The following is a 20,997-nucleotide window of genomic DNA, read 5'->3' as shown; positions in this document are numbered from 1 at the left end:
AGGGCTCTGGTCTAAAGTAGTGCATTATATAGGAAATAGGGCCCTGGTCTAAAGTAGTGCACTATATAGGGAATAGGGCCCTGGTCAAAAGTAGTGCACTATAAAGGGAATAGGGCCCTGGTCAAAAGTAGTGCACTATATAGGGAATAGGGCTCTGGTCTAATGTAGTGCACTATATAGGGAATAGGGATTTGGGATGCAACCAAAAAACCAGGACATTTCCTGTCTATCTCTATGGTTCTATCTGTGTAGGCACACAGAATACTACGATTATGTAACAGTCATTGAAATGAAACTCTGTGATTTCTACCTCTCTATAAGAAGAAAGCAAAGCCGCCTCCCACCAACATGTCATTGTATGTGTTGTGTTTGGGTGCAGTCGTCTGAACGAGGCCTTTGGGAAGTACAGACGGTTGTTGCTGAACGCAGAAAGACGGGGAGAAATCACTGTGTTTGTCTTTCCTCTCCTGATTTCTCTCGCCTCACTGGAGACACACTGATTCTTTCTGTTTCTCCTCCTCATACTGTCTGGCACTGGGATCTGTTTCTCCTCATACTGTCTGGCACTGGGATCTGTTTCTCCTCATACTGTCTGGCACTGGGATCTGTTTCTCCTCATACTGTCTGGCACTGGGATCTGTTTCTCCTCATACTGTCTGGCACTGAGATCTGTTTCTCCTCCTCGTACTGTCTGGCACTGGGATCTGTTTCTCCTCCTCGTACTGTCTGGCACTGGGATCTGTCTGGCACTGGGATCTGTTTCTCCTCATACTGTCTGGCACTGAGATCTGTTTCTCCTCCTCGTACTGTCTGGCACTGGGATCTGTTTTTCCTCCTCGTACTGTCTGGCACTGGGATCTGTCTGGCACTGGGATCTGTTTCTCCTCATACTGTCTGGCACTGAGATCTGTTTCTCCTCCTCATACTGTCTGGCACTGGGATCTGTTTCTCCACCTCGTACTGTCTGGCACTGGGATCTGTCTGGCACTGGGATCTGTTTCTCCACCTCGTACTGTCTGGCACTGGGATCTGTCTGGCACTGGGATCTGTTTCTCCTCCTCATACTGTCTGGCACTGGGAGCCGGAGAGGAGATAATATCAGAGAGATATCACACACCCTAAACCATCTCAGCCCAGTCTGCCAAGAAGCCAAGCCAGATGTCTCTATGTGGACCTGTACCCTGACATGTCATGCAGAAATATACATGCAGAGAGGTTACATCCCTCCACCACTACCAACCCCCCTCTCCCTCCACCCCAGACACAGGGATTCTACCCCACCAACACCACTACCAACCCCCCTCTCCCTCCACCCCACACAGTGATTCTACCCCACCAACACCACTACCAACCCCCCTCTCCCTCCACCCCAGACACAGTGATTCTACCCCACCACTACCAACCCCCCTCTCCCTCCACCCCAGAGACAGTGATTCTACCCCACCACTACCAACCCCCCTCTCCCTCCACCCCAGACACAGGGATTCTACCCCACCAACACCACTACCTACCCCCCTCTCCCTCCACCCCAGACACAGTGATTCTACCCCACCACTACCAACCCCCTCTCCCTCCACCCCAGACACAGGGATTCTACCCCACCAACACCACTACCTACCCCCCTCTCCCTCCACCCCAGACACAGTGATTCTACCCCACCAACACCACTACCAACCCCCCTCTCCCTCCACCCCACACAGTGATTCTACCCCACCACTACCAACCCCCTCTCCCTCCACCCCAGACACAGTGATTCTACCCCACCACTACCAACCCCCTCTCCCTCCACCCCAGACAGTGATTCTACCCCACCACTACCAACCCCCCTCTCCCTCCACCCCACACAGTGATTCTACCCCACCACTACCAACCCCCTCTCCCTCCACCCCAGACACAGTGATTCTACCCCACCAACACCACTACCAACCCCCCTCTCCCTCCACCCCACACAGTGATTCTACCCCACCAACACCACTACCAACCCCCCTCTCCCTCCACCCCAGAGACAGTGATTCTACCCCACCAACACCACTACCAACCCCCTCTCCCTCCACCCCAGAGACAGTGATTCTACCCCACCAACACCACTACCAACCCCCTCTCCCTCCACCCCAGACACAGTGATTCTACCCCACCAACACCACTACCAACCCCCTCTCCCTCCACCCCACACAGTGATTCTACCCCACCAACACCACTACCAACCCCCTCTCCCTCCACCCCAGAGACAGTGATTCTACCCCACCAACACCACTACCAACCCCCTCTCCCTCCACCCCACACAGTGATCCTACCCCACCACTACCAACCCCCTCTCCCTCCACCCCACACAGTGATTCTACCCCACCACTACCAACCCCCTCTCCCTCCACCCCAGACACAGTGATCCTACCCCACCAACACCACTACCAACCCCCCTCTCCCTCCACCCCACACAGTGATTCTACCCCACCACTACCAACCCCCCTCTCCCTCCACCCCAGAGACAGTGATTCTACCCCACCACTACCAACCCCCCTCTCCCTCCACCCCAGACACAGTGATTCTACCCCACCACTACCAACCCCCTCTCCCTCCACCCCAGAGACAGTGATTCTACCCCACCACTACCAACCCCCTCTCCCTCCACCCCACACAGTGATTCTACCCCCACCACTACCAACCCCCCTCTCCCTCCACCCCAGACACAGTGATTCTACCCCACCACTACCAACCCCCCTCTCCCTCCACCCCACACAGTGATTCTACCCCACCAACACCACTACCAACCCCCCTCTCCCTCCACCCCAGACACAGTGATCCTACCCCACCCCTACCAACCCCCCTCTCCCTCCACCCCAGACACAGTGATCCTACCCCACCACTACCAACCCCCCTCTCCCTCCACCCCAGACACAGTGATTCTACCCCACCACTACCAACCCCCCTCTCCCTCCACCCCACACAGTGATTCTACCCCACCACTACCAACCCCCTCTCCCTCCACCCCACACAGTGATTCTACCCCACCATTACCAACCCCCTCTCCCTCCACCCCAGAGACAGTGATTCTACTCCACCACTACCAACCCCCTCTCCCTCCACCCCACACAGTGATTCTACCCCACCACTACCAACCCCCCTCTCCCTCCACCCCAGAGACAGTGATTCTACCCCACCATTACCAACCCCCCTCTCCCTCCACCCCAGAGACAGTGATTCTACCCCACCACTACCAACCCCCCTCTCCCTCCACCCCAGACACAGTGATTCTACCCCACCACTACCAACCCCCCTCTCCCTCCACCCCAGACACAGTGATTCTACCCCACCAACACCACCACTACCAACCCCCCTCTCCCTCCACCCCAGAGACAGTGATTCTACCCCACCACTACCAACCCCCCTCTCCCTCCACCCCAGACACAGTGATTCTACCCCACCAACACCACCACTACCAACCCCCTCTCCCTCCACCCCAGACACAGTGATTCTACCCCACCACTACCAACCCCCTCTCCCTCCACCCCAGACACAGTGATTCTACCCCACCATTACCAACCCCCCTCCCTCCACCCCAGACACAGTGATTCTACCCCACCAACACCACTACCAACCCCCACTCCCTCCACCCCACACAGTGATTCTACCCCACCACTACCAACCCCCTCTCCCTCCACCCCAGAGACAGTGATTCTACCCCACCACTACCAACCCCCCTCTCCCTCCACCCCAGACACAGTGATTCTACCCCACCAACACCACTACCAACCCCCCACTCCCTCCACCCCACACAGTGATTCTACCCCACCACTACCAACCCCCTCTCCCTCCACCCCAGACACAGTGATCCTACCCCACCACTACCAACCCCCCTCTCCCTCCACCCCAGACACAGAGATTCTACCCCACCACTACCAACCCCCCTCTCCCTCCACCCCACACACAGTGATTCTACCCCACCAACACCACTACCACCCCCCCTCTCCCTCCACCCCAGACACAGTGACGGAGCAGAGATCCAGAATAACACCATCCCCTGTTGTCAGAGCAGCCCAGGCTGAGGGAGGGTTGACAGGGATAATACCCAGAGGAAGGCTGGGATTTACTGAAATATGTACAGAAATGATCCAGAGAATGATGAAACACGCTGTAATGTATTTATTAAACCTTTATTTAAAGGACCAGTGCAGTCAAAAATGTGATTTTCCTGTGTTTTATATATACTTCCACACTATGATGTTGGAATAACATTGTGAAATTGTGAAAATGATGATAAAGCCATGTTAGTGTGAGAACTGTTTGAACAGACAGTCTGTTTTGTTCGGGTGGAGTTTTGGCCTGCCTGGTGACATCACCAGTTAATAGACCAACAAGAAAGAGTGTTCCAAACCTCTCTGCCAATAAGAGAGGGAAGGGCAGGGTAGCCTAGTGGTAAGAGCGTTGGACTAGTAAGCAGAAGTTTGCAAGTTCAATTCCACAAGCTGACAAGGTACAAAATCTGTCGTTCTGCCCCTGAACAGGCTGTTAACCCACTGTAATTGTCATTGAAAATAAGAATTAGTTCCTAACTGACTTGCCTAGTTGAAAAATGAAAAATAACAGCTAGATTTCAGTTTACTCAGACAGTCCAGCAAAATTCTTGTTTGAGAAATTGTTCTTTGCTAAGAAGCTATTTTTGTTTCTTGTTGAACATTTTAATTGAAAACAAGCACAATAAGGTAAAAAAAAAAATACCCAGAAATTATTTGACATTTAGATAAAAATGGTTCCATTGAACCTTTAACCATGTGGGTCTCATTGAGATAAAACCGTATTTTTCAAGAGACACCTGGACCAAAACAGCGGCAGCAACACATCCGTTTCAGACAGTAATACTTGCTGCTGTGTAGCCTGGCAGCTGAATTAAGTGCTACGAAACCACCTTGGTTGACTAGGAAAGACACTAAGGGTTTCTCTGATCATGACATTCAACTCATACTGATGGAAGACTCACCGATTCCTCTTCCTGAATCATATGAACCAGATTGTCCAGGACAGGGGCCAGATTTCTGAGAAACAAAGAGAACCGGTTATGAGGTTTTATAAAGACTAAAAACAATGACAATATGGAGATACAAAGGTGTGTAACCGTATGTGTGTTTGATAAGGGATGTGTTGTGTGTTTGTTAAGGGATGTGTTGTGTGTTTGTTAAGGGATGTGTTTGTTAAGGGATGTGTTGTGTGTTTGTTGAGGGATGTGTTGTGTGTTTGTTAAGGGATGTGTTGTTTGTTTGTTAAGGGATGTGTTGTGTGTTTGTTAAGGGATGTGTTGTGTGTTTGTTAAGGGATGTGTTTGTTAAGGGATGTGTTGTGTGTTTGTTGAGGGATGTGTTGTGTGTTTGTTAAGGGATGTGTTGTTTGTTTGTTAAGGGATGTGTTGTGTGTTTGTTAAGGGATGTGTTTGTTAAGGGATGTGTTGTGTGTTTGATAAGGGATGTGTTGTGTGTTTGTTAAGGGATGTGTTGTGTGTTTGTTAAGGGATGTGTTGTGTGTGTGTTAAGGGATGTGTTGTGTGTTTGTTAAGGGATGTGTTTGTTAAGGGATGTGTTGTGTGTTTGTTAAGGGATGTGTTGTGTGTTTGTTAAGGGATGTGTTGTGTGTTTGTTAAGGGATGTGTTGTGTGTTTGTTAAGGGATGTGTTGTGTGTGTGTTAAGGGATGTGTTGTGTGTTTGTTAAGGGATGTGTTGTGTGTGTGTTGTGTGTTTGTTAAGGGATGTGTTGTGTGTTTGTTAAGGGATGTGTTGTGTGTGTGTTAAGGGATGTGTTGTGTGTTTGTTAAGGGATGTGTTGTGTGTATGTTAAGGGATGTGTTGTGTGTTTGTTAAGGGATGTGTTGTGTGTGTGTTAAGGGATGTGTTGTGTGTGTGTTAAGGGATGTGTTGTGTGTTTGTTAAGGGATGTGTTGTGTGTATGTTAAGGGATGTGTTGTGTGTGTGTTAAGGGATGTGTTGTGTGTTTGTTAAGGGATGTGTTGTGTGTTTGTTAAGGGATGTGTTGTGTGTATGTTAAGGGATGTGTTGTGTGTTTGTTAAGGGATGTGTTGTGTGTGTGTTAAGGGATGTGTTGTGTGTGTGTTAAGGGATGTGTTGTGTGTTTGTTAAGGGATGTGTTGTGTGTATGCTTCCATCTCCAGCCAGACAGTAAGGATATTGGTCCTGACCCAGCCCTCCCCCAGTGCTGACCCAGCCCTCCCCCAGTGCTGACCCAGCCCTCCCCCAGTGCTGACACAACCCTCCCCCAGTGCTGACCCAGCCCTCCCCCAGTCCTGACCCAGCCCTCCCCCAGTGCTGACACAACCCTCCCCCAGTGCTGCCACAACCCTCACCCAGTGCTGACACAACCCTCCCCCAGTGCTGACACAACCCTCCCCCAGTGCTGACCCAGCCCTCCCCCAGTCCCTGACCCAGCCCTCCCCCAGTCCTGACCCAGCCCTACCCCAGTCCTGACCCAGCCCTCCCCAGTCCTGACCCAGCCCTCCCCCAGTCCTGACCCAGCCCTCCCCCAGTCCTGACCCAGCCCTCCCCCAGTCCTGACCCAGCCCTCCCCCAGTCCTGACCCAGCCCTACCCCAGTCCTGACCCAGCCCTCCCCAGTCCTGACCCAGCCCTCCCCAGTCCTGACCCAGCCCTCCCCCAATCCTGACCCAGCCCTCCCCCAGTGCTGACCCAGCCCTCCCCAGTCCTGACCCAGCCCTCCCCAGTCCTGACCCAGCCCTCCCCAGTCCTGACCCAGCCCTCCCCCAGTCCTGACCCAGCCCTCCCCCAGTGCTGACCCAGCCCTCCCCCCGTCCTGACCCAGCCCTCCCCAGTCCTGACCCAGCCCTCCCCCAGTCCTGACCCAGCCCTCCCCAGTCCTGACCCAGCCCTCCCCCAATCCTGACCCAGCCCTCCCCAATCCTGACCGAGCCCTCCCCCAATCCTGACCGAGCCCTCCCCCAGTGCTGACCCAGCCCTCCCCCAGTGCTGACCCAGCCCTCCCCAGTCCTGACCCAGCCCTCCCCAGTCCTGACCCAGCCCTCCCCAGTCCTGACCCAGCCCTCCCCCAGTCCTGACCCAGCCCTCCCCCAGTGCTGACCCAGCCCTCCCCCAGTGCTGACCCAGCCCGCCCCCAGTCCTGACCCAGCCCTCCCCCAGTCCTGACCCAGCCCGCCCCCCTATCGTACTTGGACTTGATGTTGTTGAAGTTCTTCCCCAGTGAGAGGTGTCGGATGGATCGATTCTTGGCCAGCCACACCAGCAGAGTGGACAGGTCAGAGTCCAGACCTGGAGGAAACACAAACCAATCATCTAAAAAGGCATTCTGGGAGCCAAAGCAGTGACACACCTGAATCAACCAATCAGCTAATCACAGTCTTTAAATAAATCATTATATTAGTCGAGTCAGCTGCACTACTGGGTTGGTTGGGCTGGAGGAAAAGCCTACAGCCAGCCACCCACACAACCCTATACACAAAGCCACCCACACAACCCTATACACCCAGCCACCCACACAACCCTATATACCCAGCCACCCACACAACCCTATATACCCAGCCACCCACACAACCCTATACACCCAGCCACCCACACAACCCTATACACCCAGCCACCCACACAACCCTATACACCCAGCCACCCACACAACCCTATACACCCAGCCACCCACACAACCCTATACACCCAGCCACCCACACAACCCTATACACCCAGCCACCCACACAACCCTATACACCCAGCCACCCACACAACCCTATATACCCAGCCACCCACACAACCCTATACACCCAGCCACCCACACAACCCTATACACCCAGCCACCCACACAACCCTATACACCCAGCCACCCACACAACCCTATATACCCAGCCACCCACACAACCCTATATACCCAGCCACCCACACAACCCTATATACCCAGCCACCCACACAACCCTATATACCCAGCCACCCACACAACCCTATATAACCCAGCCACCCACACAACCCTATATAACCCAGCCACCCACACAACCCTATATACCCAGCCACCCACACAACCCTATATACCCAGCCACCCACACAACCCTATATACCCAGCCACCCACACAACCCTATATACCCAGCCACCCACACAACCCTTCGGACACCCCTGCTTTATATTGGATAAACTGCATTCCCTTGTCTTGTTTTACTGTTGTCTTTACATTATAGATATAGAGAAGCTAGATATAGTCTTACCGTTATCAGAGATGTCCAGACTGGAGATGTTGGGGAGCTCAGCGATGCATCCCTCCAGGATCTGTGACCCCCCAGACCTGAGCTGTCAATAGAGAGACAAGATGAGATATGAGAAACAGAACAGCAGCTTCCCTAGGGCTGGGATAACAATAGATGTAGATACAGAACAGCAGCTTCCCTAGGGTTGTGATAACAATAGATGTAGATACAGAACAGCAGCTTCCCTAGGGCTGGAATAACAATAGATGTAGATACAGAACAGCAGCTTCCCTAGGGCTGGAATAACAATAGATGTAGATACAGAACAGCAGCTTCCCTAGGGCTGGAATAACAATAGATGTAGACACAGAACAGCAGCTTCCCTAGGGCTGGAATAACAATAGATGTAGATACAGAACAGCAGCTTCCCTAGGGCTGGGATAACAATAGATGTAGATATAGAACAGCAGCTTCCCTAGGGCTGGGATAACAATAGATGTAGATACAGAACAGCAGCTTCCCTAGGGCTGGGATAACAATCGATGTAGATACAGAACAGCAGCTTCCCTAGGGCTGGGATAACAATAGATGTAGATACAGAACAGCAGCTTCCCTAGGGCTGGGATAACAATAGATGTAGATACAGAACAGCAGCTTCCCTAGGGCTGGGATAACAATAGATGTAGATACAGAACAGCAGCTTCCCTAGGGTTGTGATAACAATAGATGTAGATACAGAACAGCAGCTTCCCTAGGGCTGGAATAACAATAGATGTAGATACAGAACAGCAGCTTCCCTAGCTGGAAGTATTGCCAGGGGTTAACAGTAGTTATCAGTCTTTAGTCAGGGTAATACTTACACAGTGACCAAGCTTAGAGCAGCATTAGGGAGAGAGAACAACACATATCAGAGATATACAGGGACCAGTAGCTAGCTATTAGAGAGAACAACAACAAGACACATCAGAGATATACAGGGACCAGTAGCTAGCTATTAGAGAGAACAACAACAAGACACATCAGAGATATACAGGGACCAGTAGCTAACTATTAGAGAGAACAACAACACATCAGAGATATACAGAGACCAGTAGAACAACAACACATCAGAGATATACAGGGACCAGTAGCTAGTTATTAGAGAGAACAACACACATCAGAGATATACAGGGACCAGTAGCTAGCTATTAGAGAGAACAACAACACATCAGAGATATACAGGGACCAGTAGCTAGTTATTAGAGGGAACAAGACACATCAGAGATATACAGGGACCAGTAGCTAGTTATTAGAGAGAACAACAACACATATACAGGGACCAGTAGCTAGCTATTAGAGAGAACAACAACACATCAGAGATATACAGGGACCAGTAGCTAGCTATTAGAGAGAACAACAACACATCAGAGATATACAGGGACCAGTAGCTAGCTATTAGAGAGAATAACAACAAGACACATCAGAGATATACATGGACCAGTAGCGAGCTATTAGAGAGAACAACAACAACACACATCAGAGATATACAGGGACCAGTAGCTAGCTATTAGAGAGAACAACAACACATCAGAGATATACAGGGACCAGTAGCTAGCTATTAGAGAGAACAACACACATCAGAGATATACAGGGACCAGTAGCTAGTTATTAGAGAGAACAACAACACATCAGAGATATACAGGGACCAGTAGCTAGTTATTAGAGAGAACAACACACATCAGAGATATACAGGGACCAGTAGCTAGCTATTAGAGAGAACAACAACACATCAGAGATATACAGGGACCAGTAGCTAGCTATTAGAGAGAACAACACACATCAGAGATATACAGGGACCAGTAGCTAGCTATTAGAGAGAACAACAACACATCAGAGATATACAGGGACCAGTAGCTAGCTATTAGAGAGATCAACACACATCAGAGATATACAGGGACCAGTAGCTAGTTATTAGAGGGAACAATCCTCTGGCTAGATCATCCACATACAATTAGACAATTAGTATTTATCTCAAATGGCACCCTATTTCCTATGTAGTGCACTACATTTGACCAGGACCTATTAGGGAAAAGGGTGCCATTTGGGAATTAGTCAAGAACACATATAGTACTGTAGCACACAGTGAGACTGCTTCAAACCAATGGTTCATTATTACACCCACAAAGACTGAAAGGCAAGAGATAATTTAGTAGCTCAGAAGCGGTTTAAAATTTGAAATTATTTTGCTAACTGTGGTTCCTGCTGCAGTGGTATTCAATGAATCTGTGGAAAGACATCTTTAGTAGATTAGGGCATGGGGGTGAGAGAGAGAGAGTGTGTGTGTGTGTGTTTCTGTGCATGCGTGTGTGTGAGTGCGTGACATAATTAGCCATTTCTATTCAATCTCCTTCCTGTTCCTCTCTTCTCTCTCTCTCTCTTGCTTCGCCAAGTGATCCATTATATAGAGTTATAGTAGACTCATCGGGTATATTTGGAAAGGAGGAAGCTATAACAACAGACAGAGCTATGGGATGTTCACTCCAAAAACCATCAAGGCCAAAGCTAGTGCTCATTTTAGAATTCTTAAACTGACGAAGAACGTTCAGCGAAATGTCACATATCTGGACCAGAACATACAGCTAAACGTCACATATCTGGACCAGAACATTCAGCTAAATGTCACATATCTGGACCAGAACATTCAGATAAACGTTACATATCTGGACCAGAACATTCAGCTAAAGGACCAGAACATTCAGCTAAACGTCACATATCTGGACCAAAACATTCAGATAAACGTTACATATCTGGACCAGAACATTCAGATAAACGTTACATATCTGGACCAGAACATTCAGCTAAACGTCACATATCTGGACCAGAACATTCAGCTAAAGGACCAGAACATTCAGCTAAAGGACCAGAACATTCAGCTAAAGGACCAGAACATTCAGCTAAACGTTACATATCTGGACCAGAACATTCAGCTAAAGGACCAGAACATTCAGCTAAAGGACCAGAACATTCAGCTAAACGTTACATATCTGGACCAGAACATTCAGATAAACGTCACATATCTGGACCAGAACGTTCAGCTAAACGTCACATATCTGGACCAGAACATTCAGCTAAAGGACCAGAACATTCAGCTAAATGTCACATATCTGGACCAGAACATTCAGCTAAAGGACCAGAACATTCAGCTAAATGTCACATATCTGGACCAGAACATTCAGATAAACGTCACATATCTGGACCAGAACATTCAGCTAAAGGACCAGAACATTCAGCTAAATGTCACATATCTGGACCAGAACATTCAGATAAACGTCACATATCTGGACCAGAATGTTCAGCTAAACGTTACATATCTGGACCAGAACATTCAGCTAAATGACCAGAACATTCAGCTAAAGGACCAGAACATTCAGCTAAAGGACCAGAACATTCAGCTAAAGGACCAGAACATTCAGCTAAACGTCACATATCTGGACCAAAACATTCAGATAAACGTTACATATCTGGACCAGAACATTCAGATAAACGTTACATATCTGGACCAGAACATTCAGCTAAACGTCACATATCTGGACCAGAACATTCAGCTAAAGGACCAGAACATTCAGCTAAAGGACCAGAACATTCAGCTAAAGGACCAGAACATTCAGCTAAACGTTACATATCTGGACCAGAACATTCAGCTAAAGGACCAGAACATTCAGCTAAAGGACCAGAACATTCAGCTAAACGTTACATATCTGGACCAGAACATTCAGATAAACGTCACATATCTGGACCAGAACGTTCAGCTAAACGTCACATATCTGGACCAGAACATTCAGCTAAAGGACCAGAACATTCAGCTAAATGTCACATATCTGGACCAGAACATTCAGCTAAAGGACCAGAACATTCAGCTAAATGTCACATATCTGGACCAGAACATTCAGATAAACGTCACATATCTGGACCAGAATGTTCAGCTAAACGTTACATATCTGGACCAGAACATTCAGCTAAATGACCAGAACATTCAGCTAAAGGACCAGAACATTCAGCTAAAGGACCAGAACATTCAGCTAAAGGACCAGAACATTCAGATAAACGTCACATATCTGGACCAGAACATTCAGCTAAACGTTACATATCTGGACCAGAACATTCAGCTAAACGTCACATATCTGGACCAGAACATTCAGCTAAACGTCACATATCTGGACCAGAACATTCAGCTAAACATCACATATCTGGACCAGAACATTCAGCTAAACGTTACATATCTGGACCAGAACATTCAGCTAAACGTTACATATCTGGACCAGCACATTCAGCTAAACGTCACATATCTGGACCAGAACGTTCAGCTAAACGTCACATATCTGGACCAGAACATTCAGCTAAACGTTACATATCTGGACCAGAACATTCAGCTAAACGTTACATATCTGGGCCAGAACGTTCAGCTAAACGTTACATATCTGGACCAGAACGTTCAGCTAAACATCACATATCTGGACCAGAACATTCAGCTAAACGTCACATATCTGGACCAGAACATTCAGCTAAACGTCACATATCTGGACCAGAACATTCAGCTAAAGGACCAGAACATTCAGCTAAACGTCACATATCTGGACCAGAACATTCAGCTAAAGGACCAGAACATTCAGCTAAACGTTACATATCTGGACCAGAACATTCAGCTAAACGTCACATATCTGGACCAGAACATTCAGCTAAAGGACCAGAACATTCAGCTAAACGTTACATATCTGGACCAGAACATTCAGCTAAATGTCACATATCTGGACCAGAACGTTCAGCTAAACGTCACATATCTGGACCAGAACGTTCAGCTAAACGTCACATATCTGGACCAGAACAAGAGGTGGATTCTTGCTTTAGCAGATCTGCTAATGTTTTTAATGTTACATATTAGGACGTACAGTACTATAGTGAAGAGGTCATTGACATACAGTACTATAGTGAAGAGGTCATTAATATATAGTACTATAGTGAAGAGGTCATTAATATATAGTACTATAGTGAAGAGGTCATTGATGTATAGTAATATAGTGAAGAGGTCATTGATGTATAGTACTATAGTGAAGAGTTCATTGATGTATAGTACTATAGTGAAGAAGTCATTGACATACAGTACTATAGTGAAGAGGTCATTAACATATAGTACTATAGTGAAGGGGTCATTAACATATAGTACTATAGTGAAGAGGTCATTGATGTATAGTACTATAGTGAAGAGGTCATTGATGTATAGTAGTATAGTGAAAAGGTCATTGATGTATAGGACTATAGTGAAGAGGTCATTAATATATAGAGTGAAGAGGTCATTAACATATAGTACTATAGTGAAGAGGTCATTGATGTATAGTACTATAGTGAAGAGGTCATTGATGTATATTACTATAGTGAAGAGGTCATTGATGTATATTACTATAGTGAAGAGGTCATTAATATAGAGTGAAGAGGTCATTAACATATAGTACTACAGTGAAGAGGTCATTAACATATAGTACTATAGTGAAGAGGTCATTGACATACAGTACTATAGTGAAGAGGTCATTGACATACAGTACTATAGTGAAGAGGTCATTAACATATAGTACTATAGTGAAGAGGTCATTGATGTATAGTACTATAGTGAAGGGGTCATTGATGTATATTACTATAGTGAAGAGGTCATTGATGTATATTACTATAGTGAAGAGGTCATTAATATATAGAGTGAAGAGGTCATTAACATATAGTACTATAGTGAAGAGGTCATTGACATACAGTACTATAGTGAAGAGGTCATGGATGTATAGTACATTGATAAAGCAACTAAAACACTTTTCCTCTGTCGTTATCTCACGCTGACTAATAAAGTTGTCTTTCATATCTATTTCCACAACTGGAAGGTCAAACGACACTTCCTGTAGCCTCTCTGTGTTCTTACCTCATAGCAGCTGAGGTCAAACGACACTTCCTGTAGCCTCTCTGTGTTCTTACCTCACAGCAGCTGAGGTCTAACGACACTTCCTGTAGCCTCTCTGTGTTCTTACCTCACAGCAGCTGAGGTCTAACGACACTTCCTGTAGCCTCTCTGTGTTCTTACCTCACAGCAGCTGAGGTCTAACGACACTTCCTGTAGCCTCTCTGTGTTCTTACCTCACAGCAGCTAAGGTCTAACGACACTTCCTGTAGCCTCTCTGTGTTCTTACCTCACAGCAGCTAAGTTCTAACGACACTTCCTGTAGCCTCTCTGTGTTCTTACCTCACAGCAGCTGAGGTCTAACGACACTTCCTTGATGTTGGGGTTACTGGCCAGACCGAGCAGAAGAGCTCTGCAAGGAAGACAACAATATTGTTTAATACATTTCAGGCAGACTCACTAATGGTTAGGTTTATAACAGAGACTAACAATGAAGAATACTAACATACAGGATGGAGAATCCAGTCTAGTTTATGGGATGAAGAATATAGTCTAGTTTATGGGATGAAGAATCCAGTCTAGTTTATGGGATGAAGAATATAGTCTAGTTTATGGGATGAAGAATATAGTCTAGTTTATGGGATGAAGAATCCAGTCTAGTTTATGGGATGAAGAATATAGTCTAGTTTATGGGATGAAGAATCCAGTCTAGTTTATGGGATGAAGAATATAGTCTAGTTTATGGGATGAAGAATCCAGTCTAGTTTATGGGATGAAGAATATAGTCTAGTTTATGGGATGAAGAATCCAGTCTAGTTTATGGGATGAAGAATCCAGTCTAGTTTATGGGATGAAGAATACAGTCTAGTTTATGGGATGAAGAATCCAGTCTAGTTTATGGGATGAAGAATACAGTCTAGTTTATGGGATGAAGAATACAGTCTAGTTTATGGGATGAAGAATCCAGTCTAGTTTATGGGATGAAGAATCCAGTCTAGTTTATGGGATGACGAATCCAGTCTAGTTTATGGGATGAAGAATCCAGTCTAGTTTATGGGATGCAGAATTCAGTCTAGTTTATGGGATGAAGAATCCAGTCTAGTTTATGGGATGAAGAATACAGTCTAGTTCATGAGATGCTGAGAGAGTGATATACACTGAGCGTACAAAACATTAGGAACACCTGCTCTTTCCATGACATAGACTGACCAGGTGAAAGTCACGTGTTAAATCCACTGCAGTCAGAGTAAACGAAGGGGATGAAACAGGTCAGAGAAGGTTGTATAAGAGTTGAGATAATTGAGACCTGGATTGTTTGTCACATGGGATGACGCCGGAGAGACGAAGCAGGTACACAGGGATTAAAACATTTAATAAATAACGGACATGGAACGAGACAGGAACAGCGTCAGCAAACAGGAAACAGGAAACAAAAGACAATCAAAGCAGAAGTGGGGAACAGAGCTTGGGAACTGACAAATATAGGGGAGGTAATAACAGGTGACGAGTGAGACCAGTCCAATATCGCTGATGCGCGTGACGAGGGGAGGCAGGTGTGCGTAATGGATGATAGGAGTGCGTGATGCAGGGCAGCCTGGCGCCTTGGGGGGGAAGGGGGGGGGGGTGGCATTGTTTATGTATTCAGAGGGTGAATGGGCAAGACAAGAGCTTAAAGTGCCTTTGAACAGGGAGTGGTCATAGGTGCCAGACGCGTCAAGAACCGCAACGCTGCTGGGTTTTTCACGCTCAACAGTTTCCCGTGTGTATCGAGAATGGTCCACCACCCAAAGGACATCCAGCCAACTTGACACGACTGTGGGAAGCATTAGAGTCAAAATGGGCCAGCATCCCTGTGGAGCGCTTTGGACACCTTGTAGTCCATGCCTGACGAATTGAGGATGTTCCGAGGGCAAAAGGGGGTGCAACACCAATATTAGGAAGGTGTTCCTAATGTTTTGTACACTCAGTGTAGCTCTATTTCCTATTAGGAAAAATATATATATTGGAGGGGAGCGTAAGAGAGAGAAGAGAAACAGAGAGAGGTGCGAAAGAGAGAGAAAGAAGGAGATGAGAGAGAGGGAAAGTGAGGAGGGACAGAAGAGATTGAGACAGAGGGAGGAGAGAAAGACGGAGACAGAGAGACAGAGGAGAGAAAGACAGAGACAGAGGAGAGAAAGACAGAGAGAGGAGAGAAAGACAGAGAAAGACAGAGAGATGAGAGAAAGACAGAGAGAGGTGAGAAAGACAGAGAGAGGAGAGAAAGACAGAGAGAGGAGAGAAAGACAGAGACAGAGGAGAGAAAGACAGAGAGAGGAGAGAGAGACAGAGACAGAGGAGAGAAAGACAGAGAGAGGAGAGAAAGACAGAGAGAGGAGAGAAAGACAGAGAGAGGAGAGAAAGACAGACAGAGGAGAGAAAGGCAGAGACAGAGAAAGACAGAGACAGAGAAAGACAGAGACAGAGAAAGACAGAGACAGACAGAGACAGAGGAGAGAAAGACAGAGGAGAGAAAGACAGAGACAGAGAAAGACAGAGACAGAGAAAGACAGAGACAGAGACAGAGAAAGACAGAGACAGAGAAAGACAGAGACAGAGACAGAGAAAGACAGAGACAGAGAAAGACAGAGACAGAGAAAGACCGAGACAGAGAAAGACAGAGAAAGACCGAGACAGAGAAAGACAGAGACAGAGACAGAGAAAGACAGAGACAGAGAAAGACAGAGACAGAGAAAGACAGAGACAGAGAAAGACAGAGAGAGAGACAGAGACAGAGAAAGACAGAGACAGAGAAAGACAGAGACAGAGAAAGACAGAGAAAGACAGAGACAGAGAAAGACAGAGACAGAGACAGACAGAGACAGAGAAAGACAGAGACAGAGACAGACAGAGACAGAGAAAGACAGAGACAGAGAAAGACAGAGACAGAGAAAGACAGAGACAGAGACAGAGAAAGACAGAGACAGAGAAAGACAGAGACAGAGAAAGACAGAGAAAGACAGAGGAGAGAAAGACAGAGACAGAGAAAGACAGAGACAGAGAAAGACAGAGACAGAGACAGAGAAAGACAGAGACAGAGAAAGACAGAGACAGAGACAGAGAAAGACAGAGACAGAGAAAGACAGAGAAAGAGAAAGACAGAGAAAGACCGAGACAGAGAAAGACAGAGACAGAGACAGAGAAAGACAGAGACAGAGAAAGACAGAGACAGAGAAAGACAGAGACAGAGAAAGACAGAGAGAGAGACAGAGACAGAGAAAGACAGAGACAGAGAAAGACAGAGACAGAGAAAGACAGAGAAAGACAGAGACAGAGAAAGACAGAGACAGAGACAGACAGAGACAGAGAAAGACAGAGACAGAGACAGAGACAGACAGAGACAGAGAAAGACAGAGACAGAGAAAGACAGAGACAGAGACAGAGAAAGACAGAGACAGAGAAAGACAGAGAAAGAGAAAGACAGAGAAAGACCGAGACAGAGAAAGACAGAGACAGAGACAGAGAAAGACAGAGACAGAGAAAGACAGAGACAGAGAAAGACAGAGACAGAGAAAGACAGAGAGAGAGACAGAGACAGAGAAAGACAGAGACAGAGAAAGACAGAGACAGAGAAAGACAGAGAAAGACAGAGACAGAGAAAGACAGAGACAGAGACAGACAGAGACAGAGAAAGACAGAGACAGAGACAGACAGAGACAGAGAAAGACAGAGACAGAGAAAGACAGAGACAGAGACAGAGAAAGACAGAGACAGAGAAAGACAGAGAAAGAGAAAGACAGAGAAAGACCGAGACAGAGAAAGACAGAGACAGAGACAGAGAAAGACAGAGACAGAGAAAGACAGAGACAGAGAAAGACAGAGACAGAGAAAGACAGAGAGAGAGACAGAGACAGAGAAAGACAGAGACAGAGAAAGACAGAGACAGAGAAAGACAGAGAAAGACAGAGACAGAGAAAGACAGAGACAGAGACAGACAGAGACAGAGAAAGACAGAGACAGACAGAGACAGAGAAAGACAGAGACAGAGAAAGACAGAGACAGAGAAAGACAGAGACAGAGGAGAGAAAGACAGAGACAGAGAAAGACAGAGACAGAGAAAGACAGAGACAGAGAAAGACCGAGACAGATAAAGACAGAGAAAGACAGAGACAGAGAAAGACCGAGACAGATAAAGACAGAGAAAGACAGAGACAGAGAAAGACAGAGACAGAGAAAGACAGAGACAGAGAAAGACCGAGACAGAGAAAGACAGAGAAAGACAGAGACAGAGAAAGACAGAGACAGAGACAGAGAAAGACAGAGGAGAGAAAGACAGAGACAGAGAAAGACAGAGACAGAGAAAGACAGAGACAGAGAAAGACCGAGACAGAGAAAGACAGAGAAAGACAGAGACAGAGAAAGACAGAGACAGAGAAAGACAGAGACAGAGACAGAGAAAGACAGAGACAGAGAAAGACAGAGACAGAGAAAGACAGAGAAAGACAGAGGAGAGAAAGACAGAGACAGAGAAAGACAGAGACAGAGAAAGACAGAGACAGAGACAGAGAAAGACAGAGACAGAGAAAGACAGAGACAGAGACAGAGAAAGACAGAGACAGAGAAAGACAGAGACAGAGAAAGACCGAGACAGAGAAAGACAGAGAAAGACCGAGACAGAGAAAGACAGAGACAGAGACAGAGAAAGACAGAGACAGAGAAAGACAGAGACAGAGAAAGACAGAGACAGAGAAAGACAGAGAGAGAGACAGAGACAGAGAAAGACAGAGACAGAGAAAGACAGAGAAAGACAGAGACAGAGAAAGACAGAGACAGAGACAGACAGAGACAGAGAAAGACAGAGACAGAGACAGACAGAGACAGAGAAAGACAGAGACAGAGAAAGACAGAGACAGAGAAAGACAGAGACAGAGAAAGACAGAGACAGAGGAGAAAAAGACAGAGACAGAGAAAGACAGAGACAGAGAAAGACCGAGACAGAGAAAGACCGAGACAGATAAAGACAGAGAAAGACAGAGACAGAGAAAGACAGAGACAGAGGAGAGAAAGACAGAGACAGAGAAAGACAGAGACAGAGAAAGACAGAGACAGAGAAAGACAGAGACAGAGGGAGGATGGTTAGTCTGCTCACTTCAAGGCCTCTGGAGGGAGTTTGGTTCCTGAAAGGTTGATGCAGCTGAGGGCCACGGCGCTGCTGAAGAAGTGCTTGAAGGATGGAGGCACATCTTTGCCTTTCCTGGAGACAAACAGAAGAGAGGATAGTAAGCCCAGGCAAGAGACGATACCTGAGAGGCCATAGTATAGTAGCCTTGTGAACCACAGTTGAACGCTGCTCTCCCATTTCGTTTCACTTGCAGTGAAACAGAATGTGACAAATCAGGATGTGTTGAACGAGGCCAATAGTGTAGTATACAGGGAATACTGTCACAGCTCGGAGATGTTAGGCGAGAAACCCAGTAGCCCTGATATGGAAACAGTCTTCATTATTATGGTGTATAGAAACCCAGTAGCCCTGATAAGGCTACATTATTATGGTGTATAGAAACCCAGTAGCCCTGATAAGGCTACATTATTATGGTGTATAGAAACCCAGTAGCCCTGATATGGAAACAGTCTTCATTATTATGGTGTATAGAAACCCAGTAGCCGTGATATGGCTACATTATTATGGTGTATAGAAACCCAGTAGCCCTGATATGGCTACATTATTATGGTGTATAGAAACCCAGTAGCCCTGATATGGCTACATTATTATGGTGTATAGAAACCCAGTAGCCCTGATATGGCTACAGTCTTCATTATTATGGTGTATAGAAACCCAGTAGCCCTGATATGGCTACAGTCTTCATTATTATGGTGTATAGAAACCCAGTAGCCCTGATATGGCTACAGTCTTCATTATTATGGTGTATAGAAACCCAGTAGCCCTGATAAGGCTACATTATTATGGTGTATAGAAACCCAGTAGCCCTGATATGGCTACATTATTATGGTGTATAGAAACCCGGTAGCCCTGATAAGGCTACATTATTATGGTGTATAGAAACCCAGTAGCCCTGATATGGTTACATTATTATGGTGTATAGAAACCCAGTAGCCCTGATATGGCTACAGTCTTCATTATTATGGTGTATAGAAACCCAGTAGCCCTGATATGGCTACATTATTATGGTGTATAGAAACCCAGTAGCCCTGATATGGCTACATTATTATGGTGTATAGAAACCCAGTAGCCCTGATATGGTTACAGTCTTCATTATTATGGTGTATAGAAACCCAGTAGCCCTGATATGGTTACATTATTATGGTGTATAGAAACCAAGTAGCCCTGATATGGCTACATTATTATGGTGTATAGAAACCCAGTAGCCCTGATATGGCTACAGTCTTCATTATTATGGTGTATAGAAACCCAGTAGCCCTGATATGGCTACAGTCTTCATTATTATGGTGTATAGAAAACCCAGTAGCCCTGATATGGCTACATTATTATGGTGTATAGAAACCCAGTAGCCCTGATATGGCTACATTATTATGGTGTATAGAAACCCAGTAGCCCTGATATGGCTACATTATTATGGTGTATAGAAACCCAGTAGCCCTGATATGGTTACAGTCTTCATTATTATGGTGTATAGAAACCCAGTAGCCCTGATATGGCTACAGTCTTCATTATTATGGTGTATAGAAACCCAGTAGCCCTGATATGGTTACAGTCTTCATTATTATGGTGTATAGAAACCCAGTAGCCCTGATATGGAAACAGTCTTCATTATTATGGTGTATAGAAACCCAGTAGCCCTGATATGGCTACAGTCTTCATTATTATGGTGTATAGAAACCCAGTAGCCCTGATATGGAAACAGTCTTCATTATTATGGTGTATAGAAACCC

General features: G+C 46.5%; 1 protein-coding gene across 1 annotated transcript; it reads right to left on the bottom strand.

Moving 5' to 3' along the window:
* Nucleotides 1-1,059: 1,059 nt before the first annotated feature.
* LOC135519852 (F-actin-uncapping protein LRRC16A-like) lies at nt 1,060-19,444 on the bottom strand. Its single transcript, XM_064945059.1, has 7 exons — nt 19,389-19,444; nt 19,235-19,339; nt 14,452-14,521; nt 8,217-8,298; nt 7,184-7,283; nt 4,976-5,030; nt 1,060-1,074 (listed from the first exon to the last, which is right to left on the bottom strand). The coding sequence occupies exons 1-7, from the start codon at nt 19,442-19,444 to the stop codon at nt 1,060-1,062; spliced, it is 483 nt and encodes a 160-aa protein (XP_064801131.1).
* Between the last annotated feature and the right edge of the window lie 1,553 nt (nt 19,445-20,997).

This window comes from Oncorhynchus masou, chromosome 29 (genome assembly GCF_036934945.1).
Source record: "Oncorhynchus masou masou isolate Uvic2021 chromosome 29, UVic_Omas_1.1, whole genome shotgun sequence".
Taxonomy (NCBI): domain Eukaryota; kingdom Metazoa; phylum Chordata; class Actinopteri; order Salmoniformes; family Salmonidae; genus Oncorhynchus; species Oncorhynchus masou.
The sequence above is the reverse complement of the archived record's forward strand: the minus strand, read 5'-3'. Positions and strand labels throughout refer to the sequence as shown.

Excerpts from the sequence above, each read along its gene's own strand:
- LOC135519852 (XM_064945059.1), bottom strand. The coding sequence starts at position 19,444 with ATGGGAGAGCAGCGTTCAACTGTGGTTCACAAGGCTACTATACTATGG. Across the intron at positions 14,522-19,234 it reads CTCCCTCCAGAGGCCTTGAA|AGCTCTTCTGCTCGGTCTGG; the intron begins GTGAGCAGACTA and ends TCTTCCTTGCAG. Across the intron at positions 7,284-8,216 it reads TCTGGACATCTCTGATAACG|GTCTGGACTCTGACCTGTCC; the intron begins GTAAGACTATAT and ends TGTTTCCTCCAG.